General features: G+C 45.0%; 1 protein-coding gene across 4 annotated transcripts in view; it reads right to left on the bottom strand.

Moving 5' to 3' along the window:
• Nucleotides 1-240: 240 nt before the first annotated feature.
• The window catches only part of LOC143291759 (uncharacterized), a 43383-nt gene continuing 30435 nt past the window's right edge, over nt 241-13188 (bottom strand). For all 4 annotated transcript variants that reach the window (XM_076601892.1, XM_076601894.1, XM_076601890.1 and 1 more), the window contains exons 3-8: nt 12474-12614; nt 10764-10979; nt 9169-9291; nt 8407-8521; nt 4539-4583; nt 241-3418 (exon numbers count right to left, since the gene is read on the bottom strand). In XM_076601892.1, coding sequence (XP_076458007.1) covers nt 3169-3418; nt 4539-4583; nt 8407-8521; nt 9169-9291; nt 10764-10979; nt 12474-12614 — 890 coding nt within the window. In that variant the 3' untranslated portion in view covers nt 241-3168. The remainder of the gene's footprint in view (nt 3419-4538; nt 4584-8406; nt 8522-9168; nt 9292-10763; nt 10980-12473; nt 12615-13188) is intronic.

Raw genomic sequence — 13188 nt, 5'->3', positions numbered from 1 at the left:
ACATTTAAAACAAGAAGGATTTGCCAACAAAACAGTTGCCTCCAACATTGCCCATCAGCGGTGTATAATCTGACTCGAGCATCACAGACCGCGAGAAAAGAGCATGATAAGATATGAATATCAAAGCTCTGATGATAACATGGGTTAGGAAACTGAACACAGGAACATCAAAATGAAAGAAAATCCTCCGACCCCCCCCCCCCCCCCCCCCCCCCCCCCCAAAAAAAAAAAAATCAATTCATTGAACCTGTATGGACTGAAATGTGTGAACATTGAATGTGATGAATTGTGGGAAGATGTATATTGGGCGTTCGTGAACTTTACAAAAAAAGAATGTTAGGCTATTAGAAGCACCAGAGACCCTTGCGTAACAACCATTTCACAATTTCAAAGTTAGTAACAACCTAGTCCGTCTAAAAAAAGAAGAAAAAAAAAGAAGAAAAAAAAGGACAAATGCAATATTTCTAGTCAGATATTGTTGACGAAACTGAGTTCTTCCTTAGTCACACAAATGCTAAGGGAAAATGTGGCATTAATATCAATTATTTGGTTTACATGAGATTTATTTATTCAATTAAGAAAGGGAGAGGGAGAGAGATGGTAAATGGTATTCATCTTCTAGGTCACCATGGCAAAAAGGACAATGCTTTAAACAGCATTTTCAGTATACCGATTAACAGTATTATTAAAAGGAAACACATTAAATCTGGCCTGAGACAAAGCCACTCTGAAACAATATTCATCAGCATTTGTTATGTATTTTTCTTTTTCAAATACAACTCTAAATGATCTGTAGCATGAATATCTGTCTCTATCACTAATAGTACCTGACCATTCTCGAATGAAGATATCTATAAGTCTTTGCTTGAAAGTAATAAGAAATCCTTTCACATCACCAACACCTTGTTGCAACCACACAAAACTAAAACCTGTTGTTCATAATATTTCTCTAACTTGGGAAGCCCAACACTGTTTTCCATTTAGATCTAATCCAAAAAACATCTGATAAGCGATGTATGACAGTCTATTTTGATCCATCTGTAGTATTCTAAACCAGTACCTAATAACATTTAAGAACGAGTTTACAAATAATGGATATCTACCAAGATCACCATAAACCACTTTGTTTGGCGTTTTCACTGGCACTCCCAAGGATCACTTACATGCTAATAAATGATTTTTTCTGCATTCTCTAGTCTATTCATTCCCCACATTTCAGATCCATACAACAGAACAGGCTGTACCTTTACATCAAATATTTTGAAAAATACTGCATATGACATTTCTTTATACTTTTGAAAAGCCTTCACAAGGCTCATGGTTGCCCTTTTGCCTTTCACAACAAGATGTTCGGTCCCCCTTTTGGGACTTATCTTTGATGTGAATGTATACCCTAATTAACAGTATTCATTTATTACTTCTATTTCTTCATCTTAAAAAAAAAAGCACTTCTCATGCCTACCTAAAATCCTGCCTTTTCTGAACACCATTATTTTTGCCTTCTGCACATTAATGTTCATCTTCATCACCTGAGAGCATGATTTAAGAACATTCAATTGATTCTGAAGTCCTATGAGATTTATTGATAATAAAGCAATATCATCGGCAAAAAGCATATGAATAGTTCCATGCTACCTACCATCAACTGAACCCCATGTCTACCTGACACATACATATGTTCAGCAATCTGATTGATGAATGTACAAAATACAGTAGGGCTCATGACACATCCCTGTCGTACACCAAGTGGACATTAAAAAAAATTCAGAACATTGTGAATTAACCCTGACACATGCCAACAATGAATCTTACATCACTTTCAGAGACTTAAAGAATTTACCAGACACACCCTGTTTTCTTAAATGTTGTAACAACTTATCATGTCTTACAGAATCGGATACTTTTCTAAACTCAACGAAAGCAACGTATAATTTCTTATTTTGACACATGCATTTCTGAATACAAGTATACAGGTTAAAGATGTGATCAATAGTTGAGTAGTTTTTTTTTCGGAAACCAGCTTGACCTTCTGTAATCATCTCGTTATTTTCTAACCATTTATATAATCGATTATTCAATAGCGTTGTGAAGCATTAAGAAATAATACTTAACAGGGACACCCCTCTTTTTATTGTCAACATTATCAATATCGCCTTTCTTAGAAATGGGACTGATAATAACTCTGGACCATTCTTTTGGGTACAGTCCTTTATCGAACAGAGCATTAAATAATTTTGTCAGAAATGGTACAGTAATTTTATAACCAGATTTTAACATTTCAGCAGAAACACCACCAAGTCCACATGCTTTTCCCGACTTCAGCTTGCGAAGAGCGAACGAAACCTAGTTCTCTGAAATTTCATTATTAAGTTCACATTCTTCATCATCGAGGTTACTAAGATCAGCAGAATTATCAACATTGTCCATATCATTATCCAAGGAAATACACCTTTGAAGTGCTGGTGCCACTTTTCCATACTGATATTATTACTGATGTTAATTTTTGTTTTTCCACATCCCATTTCTGTTAGGCTTTTCCAGAATGTTGACAAGTTTGATAAATTTGATTCCAATGAATCTATTTTTTTTCTCTTCGGTAATTTCGTCTTTTAGCTTTTAATAAAGTTTTATATTTTTTCCGTGCTTGAACATATTCTTTTCTATCTTCCTCATCCCTTGAAAATCTAAATGTTCTTAACTTATTTCTGGTGTCAATTTTGAGCAACTTACGTTCTTTATCAAACCATTCAGAATTTTGTCTCATTGGCTGGGTAAAACATTTCTTAACCATACAACTGCTTGTAGAGCTAACACATTCAACAAATGCATTAAGTGCTTCATCAATGGCTGTATCGAGACATTCTACAGCAATTTTTATTCTATTTTCTGAGTCTCTGTTATTCAAATTGGCAATGTATATATCTTCCTTTTCTTTGTTCCACACGCATTTATTTACAAATGAGTTTTTACTTCTGCCATCTTGATTATTTACAGTCTTAGCTAAGTTCTTTGAGCACATAAAGATTACATGCAAGCTGATTTGAGAACATTTCACAAGACATCAAAAAATATTCAATGGTGCTTGACCAGAGAGAGAGACAGAGACAGAGAGAGAGACAGAGAGAGAGAGAGATCAACACTACCACCTGAAGGTACCTGGCAGGTGCCCTAAGGGTACTCTCCTGTACTCATCTTCCTCTGGATTGGAATCTGCATCATGGCGGCCTTGGTTTTCAGCTCGACCTCAAAGTTATCCTTGCTCACTTCCACCAACGATGACCGTTCGTCTGAATCGTTTCCATCTTCCGAGCGCTCAACACCCTCCTCGTCCACTTCAGCCAGCTTGCCGTTCTGACGTGGTGAGCTCTGCGGGGATGGGTTGAGGGGATCCTGCTTTGAGGGCTCTGGGTTCTCTGTCCTGTTGAGGAAAGACTCTTGGTGTGAGAGGAGCAGTGGGCAGTACTTGGCGGGACTGTGGGCGTTTTAGGAACGGCGGCGTGAGGTGGTGGACGAATGAAATGCAGTGCGATGTAACTGCTTCAGAAAAAAAGGGGCCTGAGGTCTATCGGGGCAGCGAGTTAACTCTCTCCATACGAACGGCGAAAGAGACGACGTTAACAGCGTTTCATCCCAATTACCATCATCAAAATATTGCAAGCGGAACGCTCTTATACTGAAGAGGTGAATGTAGACAAAGAATACCACAATTCTGGCGACAGAAGCTAAAGATTGGGTCATTCAGACACCCACTGGACATCCGAGGGGTCTGTGTAGAGGAGAAGAGAGGACTGGCCGTACTGAGTGAGTTAACATCCTCTGTGCCAAGGGCTCGGCACCAGAAGGCGAAAACATGCGTAAGGTGGTGAATAGATGCATTGCAGTACGATGGAATTGCTTGAACAAACTGAAAGGGGTGGGGGTAAAGATCTTATAGCCTTTCACGGCACCAGGGGAAGTCAATTCCCATCCGAAGGGTCAAGGGCACAGCACAGGAAGGCGGGGCCAGTCCCCTCTTTCCGCTGTTTTAATCTTCTTCACCGGAAGTCAGATACCCATTCACACATGCGTGGGGTGAGGGAAATCGGAGTAAAGTCCCTTCCCCTAAGGCCACAACACCATGCGGAAACGGGGCCTCGAACCCTGATCACTGGTGAACACTGGATCACAAGTCCAACGCCTTACCAACCTGCCACGGCGTTTCCTAAAGTAGATCTTTACAACAGTCAGGAAGAGAACGGTACACTTCACAACAAGACGCGGTTGTATTGTGTGAATGATGCATTCCGCCGGCATAATGAACTGCATACAATTTGATGGGAACGATTACAGATGAAAACAACACAGAATCTTACAATGCATTACCGGCCGTGTGTGTGTTCCAGTTCACAGCCAAGCACAGTGCAGTAGAATAAATGATATTGCAGTGCAGTGTAGTACAGTACAGTACAGTGTAGTATAGTACAGTACAAGACAGAAGATGAGCACGTGACACAGAAGGCAAACAAGGAAACAGACAAAGCAATACAAAGGACTCTCACCCTGCGTCTTCTTCATCTGTCTTCCCTTCTGTCTTCCTGTACCTCCTGTGAAAGAGAACGATGCAGGTGTATGGCAGTAAGTCGTGTTCCACTGTGACTATCAGAACAGCAGAGGAGGTGACTGCTGTCCCAACTATCTGGGATACAATTTGATTATAGTGAAGAGTGTCTTGCCCAAGTTACATCCCCACTCTCTCGGCCAAGGCAACTGCTGTCCCAACTATCTGGGCTACAATTTGATTATAGTGGAGAGTGTCTTGCCCAAGTTACATCCCCACTCTCTCGGCCAAGGCAACTGCTGTCCCAACTATCTGGGCTACAATTTGATTACAGTGGAGAGTGTCTTACCCAAGTTACATCCCCACTCTCTCGGCCAAGGTAACTGCTGTCCCAACTATCTGGGCTACAATTTGATTATAGTGGAGAGTGTCTTACCCAAGTTACATCCCCACTCTCTCGGCCAAGGTAACTGCTGTCCCAACTATCTGGGCTACACTTTGATTATAGTGAAGAGTGTCTTGCCCAAGTTACATCCCCACTCTCTCAGCCAAGGCAACTGCTGTCCAAACTATCTGGGCTACAATTTGATTATAGTGGAGAGTGTCTTGCCCAAGTTACATCCCCACTCTCTCGGCCAAGGCAACTGCTGTCCCAACTATCTGGGTTACAATTTGATTACAGTGGAGAGTGTCTTACCCAAGTTACATCCCCACTCTCTCGGCCAAGGTAACTGCTGTTCCGACTATCTGGGCTACACTTTGATTATAGTGGAGAGTGTCTTGCCCAAGTTACATCCCTACTCTCTCGGCCAAGGTAACTGCTGTCCCAACTATCTGGGCTACACTTTGATTATAGTGGAGAGTGTCTTGCCCAAGTTACATCCCCACTCTCTCGGCCAAGGCAACTGCTGTTCCGACTATCTGGGCTACACTTTGATTATAGTGGAGAGTGTCTTGCTCAAGTTACATCCCCACTCTCTCGGCCAAAGCAACTGCTGTCCCAACTATCTGGGCTACAATTTGATTATAGTGGAGAGTGTCTTGCCCAAGTTACATCCCCACTCTCTCGGCCAAGGCAACTGCTGTCCCAACTATCTGGGCTACAATTTGATTATAGTGGAGAGTGTCTTGCCCAAGTTACATCCCCACTCTCTCGGCCAAGGCAACTGCTGTCCCAACTATCTGGGCTACACTTTGATTATAGTGGAGAGTGTCTTACCCAAGTTACATCCCCACTCTCTCGGCCAAGGCAACTGCTGTCCCAACTATCTGGGCTACAATTTGATTACAGTGGAGAGTGTCTTACCCAAGTTACATCCCCACTCTCTCGGCCAAGGTAACTGCTGTCCCAACTATCTGGGCTACACTTTGATTATAGTGGAGAGTGTCTTGCCCAAGTTACATCCCCACTCTCTCGGCCAAGGCAACTGCTGTCCCAACTATCTGGGCTACAATTTGATTATAGTGGAGAGTGTCTTGCCCAAGTTACATCCCCACTCTCTCGGCCAAGGCAACTGCTGTTCCGACTATCTGGGCTACACTTTGATTATAGTGGAGAGTGTCTTGCCCAAGTTACATCCCCACTCTCTCGGCCAAGGCAACTGCTGTCCCAACTATCTGGGCTACAATTTGATTATAGTGGAGAGTGTCTTACCCAAGTTACATCCCCACTCTCTCGGCCAAGGTAACTGCTGTCCCAACTATCTGGGCTACAATTTGATTACAGTGAAGAGTGTCTTACCCAAGTTACATCCCCACTCTCTTGGCCAAGGTAACTGCTGTCCCAACTATCTGGGCTACACTTTGATTATAGTGGAGAGTGTCTTGCCCAAGTTACATCCCCACTCTCTCGGCCAAGGCAACTGCTGTCCCAACTATCTGGGCTACAATTTGATTATAGTGGAGAGTGTCTTGCCCAAGTTACGTCCCCACTCTCTCAGCCAAGAGGGCTTTAGGACAGCCGGGTAAATATCAGCTAAAATGTCTCACCTCTCTTGTAAACGGCCTTTCTCCTTGGTCATAGCAAATAGTGGAGTGATGGCCTAGAGGTAACGCGTCCGCCTAGGAAGCGAGAGAATCTGAGCGCGCTGGTTCGAATCACGGCTCAGCCGCCGATATTTTCTCCCCCTCCACTAGACCTTGAGTGGTGGTCTGGACGCTAGTCATTCGGATGAGACGATAAACCGAGGTCCCGTGTGCAGCACGCACTTAGCGCACGTAAAAGAACCCACGGCAACAAAAGGGTTGTTCCTGGCAAAATTCTGTAGAAAAATCCACGTCAATAGGAAAAACAAATAAAACTGCACGCAGGAAAAATACAAAAAAATGGGTGGCGCTGTAGTATAGCGACGCGCTCTCCCTGGGGAGAGCAGCCCGAATTTCACACAGATAAATCTGTTGTGATAAAAAGAAATACAAAAAAAAAAAAAGAAAAAAAAGGAAAGAAAAAAAGTTCAGGTCCAGCGAATGACAAAAGCTTACAATTAGGGCCAACAGCAAAGTGAGAGCTGTATGAGCGATGGTTTCTCCATAGCAACTGGAAGTCATCTACGGCTGTCTTCTGCAAAGGACTGACTCTCAAACTAGGAGCAAGATTGCGCTGGCTCTTAGTGCTGCAGACTAGTTGGCCTGTGGGAACCATCCCAACCCCGACTGTCCTAAAACCCTCCTGGCCGAGAGAGTGGGGATGTAACTTGGGCAAGACACTCTCCACTTTAATCAAATTCCAGCCCAGATAGTCGGGACAGCAATTGTTTGTATCCTCTGTTGTTCTGATTGTCATATTCGTTCACGACTGACTATCATATGGTAATGTCTTTCCTCAGTAATGGTAAACAGCTAAGCAATAACCCCTGTACTAAACATCCAATACCTCCAACCTTTACAGCAAGCAGTCGAGATGCCTTATACATACATAGTAAGTAGAAAAGGTATTTCACCCTCATAAGAAGCGTCAAACAATGCTTCAGCTTCACACGATGTATATCGTCTTTCTTCTTCTTTCCGTTACACGGCCAACATCGACTTTCCGATGACTCTGTCGCGGTTCGTGCGTGCTGGGTATTTTCGTGTCTCCATAACCCACCGAAAACTGACATGGATTACAGGATCTTTAACGTGCGTATTTGATTTTCTGTGTGCGTGTACACACAAAGGTAGTTCAGGCACTAGCAGGTCTGCACATATCTTGACCTGGGAGATCGGAAAAATCTTCACCCTTTACCCACCAGGCGAATTTACCGAGATTCGAACCCTGGACCATCAGATTGAAAGTCAAACGCTTTAATCACTCGGCTATTGCGCCCGTCGTATCTCTAACGTTTACAACCGAAAATATCCTGCTCATATACAGCTGTCACCCCCAACAAAAGGGAGCAGCAGTGTGTTCGTTGTAAATACCTTGAAATGTTTCATCCCAGATGAAGAAAAAAACAAAAACAACCCCAGACTACCTTATCAGCACCCCCGAAAACGGAACATGGCTGCCTACATGGCGAGGTAAAAACGGCCATACACGTAAAAGCCCACCCATGTACATGCGAGTGAACGTGGGAATTGCAGCCCACGACAGAAGAAGAAAAAGGAGGAGAAGGAGGAGGAGGAAGAAGAAGTTTCAGTTTCAGTTTCAGTAGCTCAAGGAGGCGTCACTGCGTTCGGACAAATCCATATACGCTACACCACATCTGCCAAGCAGATGCCTGACCAGCAGCGTAACCCAACGCGCTTAGAAAGAAGAAAGAGGAAGAAGAAGAAGAAGAAGAAGAAGGAGGAGGAGGAGGAGGAGGAGGAGAAGGAGGAGGAGGATGAAGAATAAGAAGCAGAAGAAGAAGAAGAAGAAGAAGAAGCAAATACAAGCCCAACTATCTTACCTGTACAAGCACACGCCTCCAACTACAGCAAACAGCACGACAGCCACAGCTGGAGCGACAATGACGGGCAACAATTTCTCCAAGCCCCAGGCTTCCTCCAATACTTCTGCGTCGTCTGCACACAGGGAAAAGAAGCACAAAGTTTTATCAGTGTTTGTGACACTTATGAAATACACAAGAATCTGAAATTGTGAGAAAGTCGTTATTATTATTATTATTATTATTTTAAAGGTTTGGAAAGTAAGGATTGTGTTCCTTTTGTGGGAAAATACAGAAACAAACTAAACCGATGTGGTATATTATGTCATTATCATAATCTATCTATCTATCTATCTATACATACACCACACCACACAACCCCACACAACACCCACCACACTACATCCCATACCACCCCACACCACCCCACACCATATATCACCCCACCCCACCCCACCCCACCCCCACACCACCCCCACAACACCCCACACCACACCACACACACTACATACCACACCACACACACCACACCACACCACCATACACCCCACCCCACACGACACCACACCACCATACACCCCACCCCACCACACACCACACCACATCCCACACCACCCCACACACACCACACCACCCCCCACACCACCCCCGACCCCACCCCACCCCACACCACATCCCACCCCACACCACCCCACCCCACACACACCACACCTCCATACACCACACCCCACACCACCCCACACCACGCCACACCACCCCACCCCACCCCACACCCACGGGTACCTTGTCCAGGTGTCAGTGTCACAGAAAGCTCCGTCATGCCAGGAGATTCCATGGTCGTCAAATGCTCCGTCACATCACTGGTTGTTCCAGACTGTCCTGGTGTGATCGTAATCGGTGGATTACCTGCGTATTAAAGCGGATTATCGATGTGGCGGATTATCTGCGTTATGAGACGGATCACCTGTGTAATGGAGTATGTCACCTCTTTCATGAAAAACAACAACTGTGGAATTGAACTTTGTAAGTCGATGGATTGTCTGTGTTATAAAGTAGGTCACTTGTGTCACTGGACGTCACAAGACATTGGTGGGATGGACAATGTTATCTGTGAACAGAAGTGAAACATTTTGTGCAGAAAAGTGCACTGTGTTTGTAACCGGACGAGCTGATATGCGTCAAAGCGGGTTATCTGTTGATTGAAATGGAGTGTGTGTGTATGTGTGTGTGTGTGTGTGTGTGTGTGTGTGTGTGATGAGGCCTACTATCTGCGTGTGTTAACTATGTAACGAAAACAAACACGTTGTCTTGTACTAAAATTGCATATACGTTTTGTTATACTCTGTATCTCAGTGATAAAGCAGTTGTCTGAGCCATAGATTACAGAGGAGTGTCACAGTATAAGTGGAGCTTATATGACAGATTAGTATGAGCTTACAGTTGCACTAAAAGCAAAGTGACAGATGTACAGCCAATAGTCTCTTCGCTGCAACAGGGAGTCATTTACAGCTTTGTCCTTCACGGACTATGACTCTCAAACTTGGAGGCAAGATTGCACTGGCTCTTAGTGCTCCAGCCTTGGGGGCTAGTTGACCTTTGGGGAACCGTCCCCAACGCCGACTGTCCTAAAGCCCTCTTGGCCGAGAGAATGGGGCTGTAACTTGGGCAAGACACTGTCCACTATCGTCGGGACAGCACTTGCCTTTGTTGTTGTGATGGTCCCAGTCGCACAGGACTGACTATCAGACCTTCATCCTCATTGATCAACCCACAAGCCAGTGGAGGGTCGTCAGGGCGCTGCAGATGTTTTATCCACTCCTCCACTCCCCCCACCCCTCTTCCTCTCTCTGTGTCTCTCTCCCCTCTCTTCTCCTCCCCTCCCCTCTCTCTATTCCCCCCCTCTCTCCCTATTCTCCCCACTCTCTCTCTATTCTTCCCCCCTCTATTCTCCCCCTCTCCTCTCCCTCTCTCTCTTCTCCCCCCCCCCCTCTCTCTTCTCCCCCTCCTCCCCTCTCTTCTCCCCCCTCTCTCTTCTCCCCTCCCCTCTCTTCTCCATTCCCCTCTCCCCCTCTCCCCTCTCTTTCTTCCCCTCTCCCCTCTCTTCTCCCCCTCTCTTCTCTCACTCTCCCCCCTTCTCCCCCTCTCCCCACTCTCTTCTACCCCTCTCTCCACTCTCTTCTCTCCCCCTCCCCCCTCTTCTCCCCCTCTCCCCCCTTCCCACTCTTCTTCCCCCTTCCCCTCTCTTTCCCCCCTCTCCCCTCTTCCTCCCCTTCCCCCCTCACCCCTACTCCCCTCTTCCCCCACTCCACAAGACCCCCCCCCCCTCCGCCCCCCTACCTACCTTTCCCCACCCAGCCCAGCATGGAGGACAGACTCACCAACAGCCAGTGAGCAGGGCACGAAGTCAGTGTGTCCTGCCTTGTCGGACAGCAGCTGGCAGTAGTATTGCCCTTGGTCCTGGACCTTGACGTGAGGGATCTCCATAGACCAGTCTCTGTGCGCCGTGTTCACAGGGGACAGGGAGAATCTCGATCCGGGGCCCGCTTCAGAACAGCTGGTGCTCCGCTCACTCAGGTCACAGTACGCGATCTTCTCTGTCAACAGGACCAGCAAGTCACAGTGATTGATCTTCTCTGTCAACAGGACCATCATGTCAGTGACTGGTCTCTGTCAACAGGACCATCATGTCAGTGACTGATCTCTGTCAACAGGACCATCATGTCAGTGACTGATCTCTGTCAACAGGACCATCATGTCAGTGACTGATCTCTGTCAACAGGACCATCATGTCAGTGACTGATCTCTGTCAACAGGACCATCATGTGACAGTGACTGATCTCTGTCAACAGGACCATCATGTCAGTGACTGATCTCTGTCAACAGGACCATCAAGTCACAGTGACTGATCTCTGTCAACAGGACCATCATGTCAGTGACTGATCTCTGTCAACAGGACCATCAAGTCACAGTGACTGATCTCTGTCAACAGGACCATCATGTCAGTGACTGATCTCTGTCAACAGGACCATCATGTCAGTGACTGATCTCTGTCAACAGGACCATCAAGTCACAGTGACTGATCTCTGTCAACAGGACCATCATGTCAGTGACTGATCTCTGTCAACAGGACCATCATGTCAGTGACTGATCTCTGTCAACAGGACCATCATGTCAGTGACTGATCTCTGTCAACAGGACCATCATGTGACAGTGACTGATCTCTGTCAACAGGACCATCATGTCAGTGACTGATCTCTGTCAACAGGACCATCATGTCAGTGACTGATCTCTGTCAACAGGACCATCATGTCAGTGACTGATCTCTGTCAACAGGACCATCAAGTCACAGTGACTGATCTCTGTCAACAGGACCATCATGTCAGTGACTGATCTCTGTCAACAGGACCATCATGTCAGTGACTGATCTCTGTCAACAGGACCATCATGTCACAGTGACTGATCTCTGTCAACAGGACCATCATGTCACAGTGACTGATCTCTGTCAACAGGACCATCATGTCACAGTGACTGATCTCTGTCAACAGGACCATCATGTCAGTGACTGATCTCTGTCAACAGGACCATCATGTCAGTGACTGATCTCTGTCAACAGGACCATCATGTCAGTGACTGATCTCTGTCAACAGGACCATCATGTGACAGTGACTGATCTCTGTCAACAGGACCATCAAGTCACAGTGACTGATCTCTGTCAACAGGACCATCATGTCAGTGACTGATCTCTGTCAACAGGACCATCAAGTCACAGTGACTGATCTCTGTCAACAGGACCATCATGTCAGTGACTGATCTCTGTCAACAGGACCATCATGTCAGTGACTGATCTCTGTCAACAGGACCATCAAGTCACAGTGACTGATCTCTGTCAACAGGACCATCATGTCAGTGACTGATCTCTGTCAACAGGACCATCATGTGACAGTGACTGATCTCTGTCAACAGGACCATCAAGTTACAGCTCCTCTGTTTTATCCGGTGGCTCTTCGAAGGAGGCACCCAGAGACAGAGAGAGACAGAGACAGAAACAGAGAGAGACACAGAGAGAGAGGAGGGAACAGACCAAGCACCTGAGAATAGCGCTCCATCCGGGAGGAATTCCACAGATATCGACACTGGACGAAGACGGGTGACGTCAGTTGTGAAATGACACGTCACATATGCCGTGGTGCTGACGTCAACAGGGGGCGCGGAGCACGTGCTGTTTACGTCTGTGTAGAAATGACGTCATGTAAACCGTCATCACATCAGTTGATACGGTTGGTTTATGTTTTTTTTCTGCCCAATCATCCTCACTCTTGGAAGCATTACTGTCCAACCACTTCGTTACAAAAATATACAAACAAATTTCTGGACTATAATACGATATGACATACTACCAAAAAATCAATATATTACAGATTAGAGTATGATGTACTAACAGTAAATCAATACAACATTACAGAATGCAGTATGATATGATAACAGTAAAACAACACAACATAACAAAATGCTACAATATGATGTATTAACAGTAAATCAATACAATATTACAGAATGCAATATGATGTACTAACCGTTAGACAACAAACAAAACAGAATGCTACAATATGATGTATTAACAGTAAATCAGTTCAACACTACAAAATATAATAATGATGATATGCTTACAGTAAATCATAACAACATTACAAAATACAGCATGCTATACTAACAACAAAAACAACAACAAAACATTACATAATACAATATGATAATTATACTAACAGTAAATTGACACAACATTTAAGAATATATTATTGCATG

The sequence above is a fragment of the Babylonia areolata genome, chromosome 17, assembly GCF_041734735.1.
Source record: "Babylonia areolata isolate BAREFJ2019XMU chromosome 17, ASM4173473v1, whole genome shotgun sequence".
NCBI classification, from domain to species: domain Eukaryota; kingdom Metazoa; phylum Mollusca; class Gastropoda; order Neogastropoda; family Buccinidae; genus Babylonia; species Babylonia areolata.
Note: the sequence above shows the minus strand (reverse complement) of the source record. Positions and strands in the feature narration are given on the sequence as shown.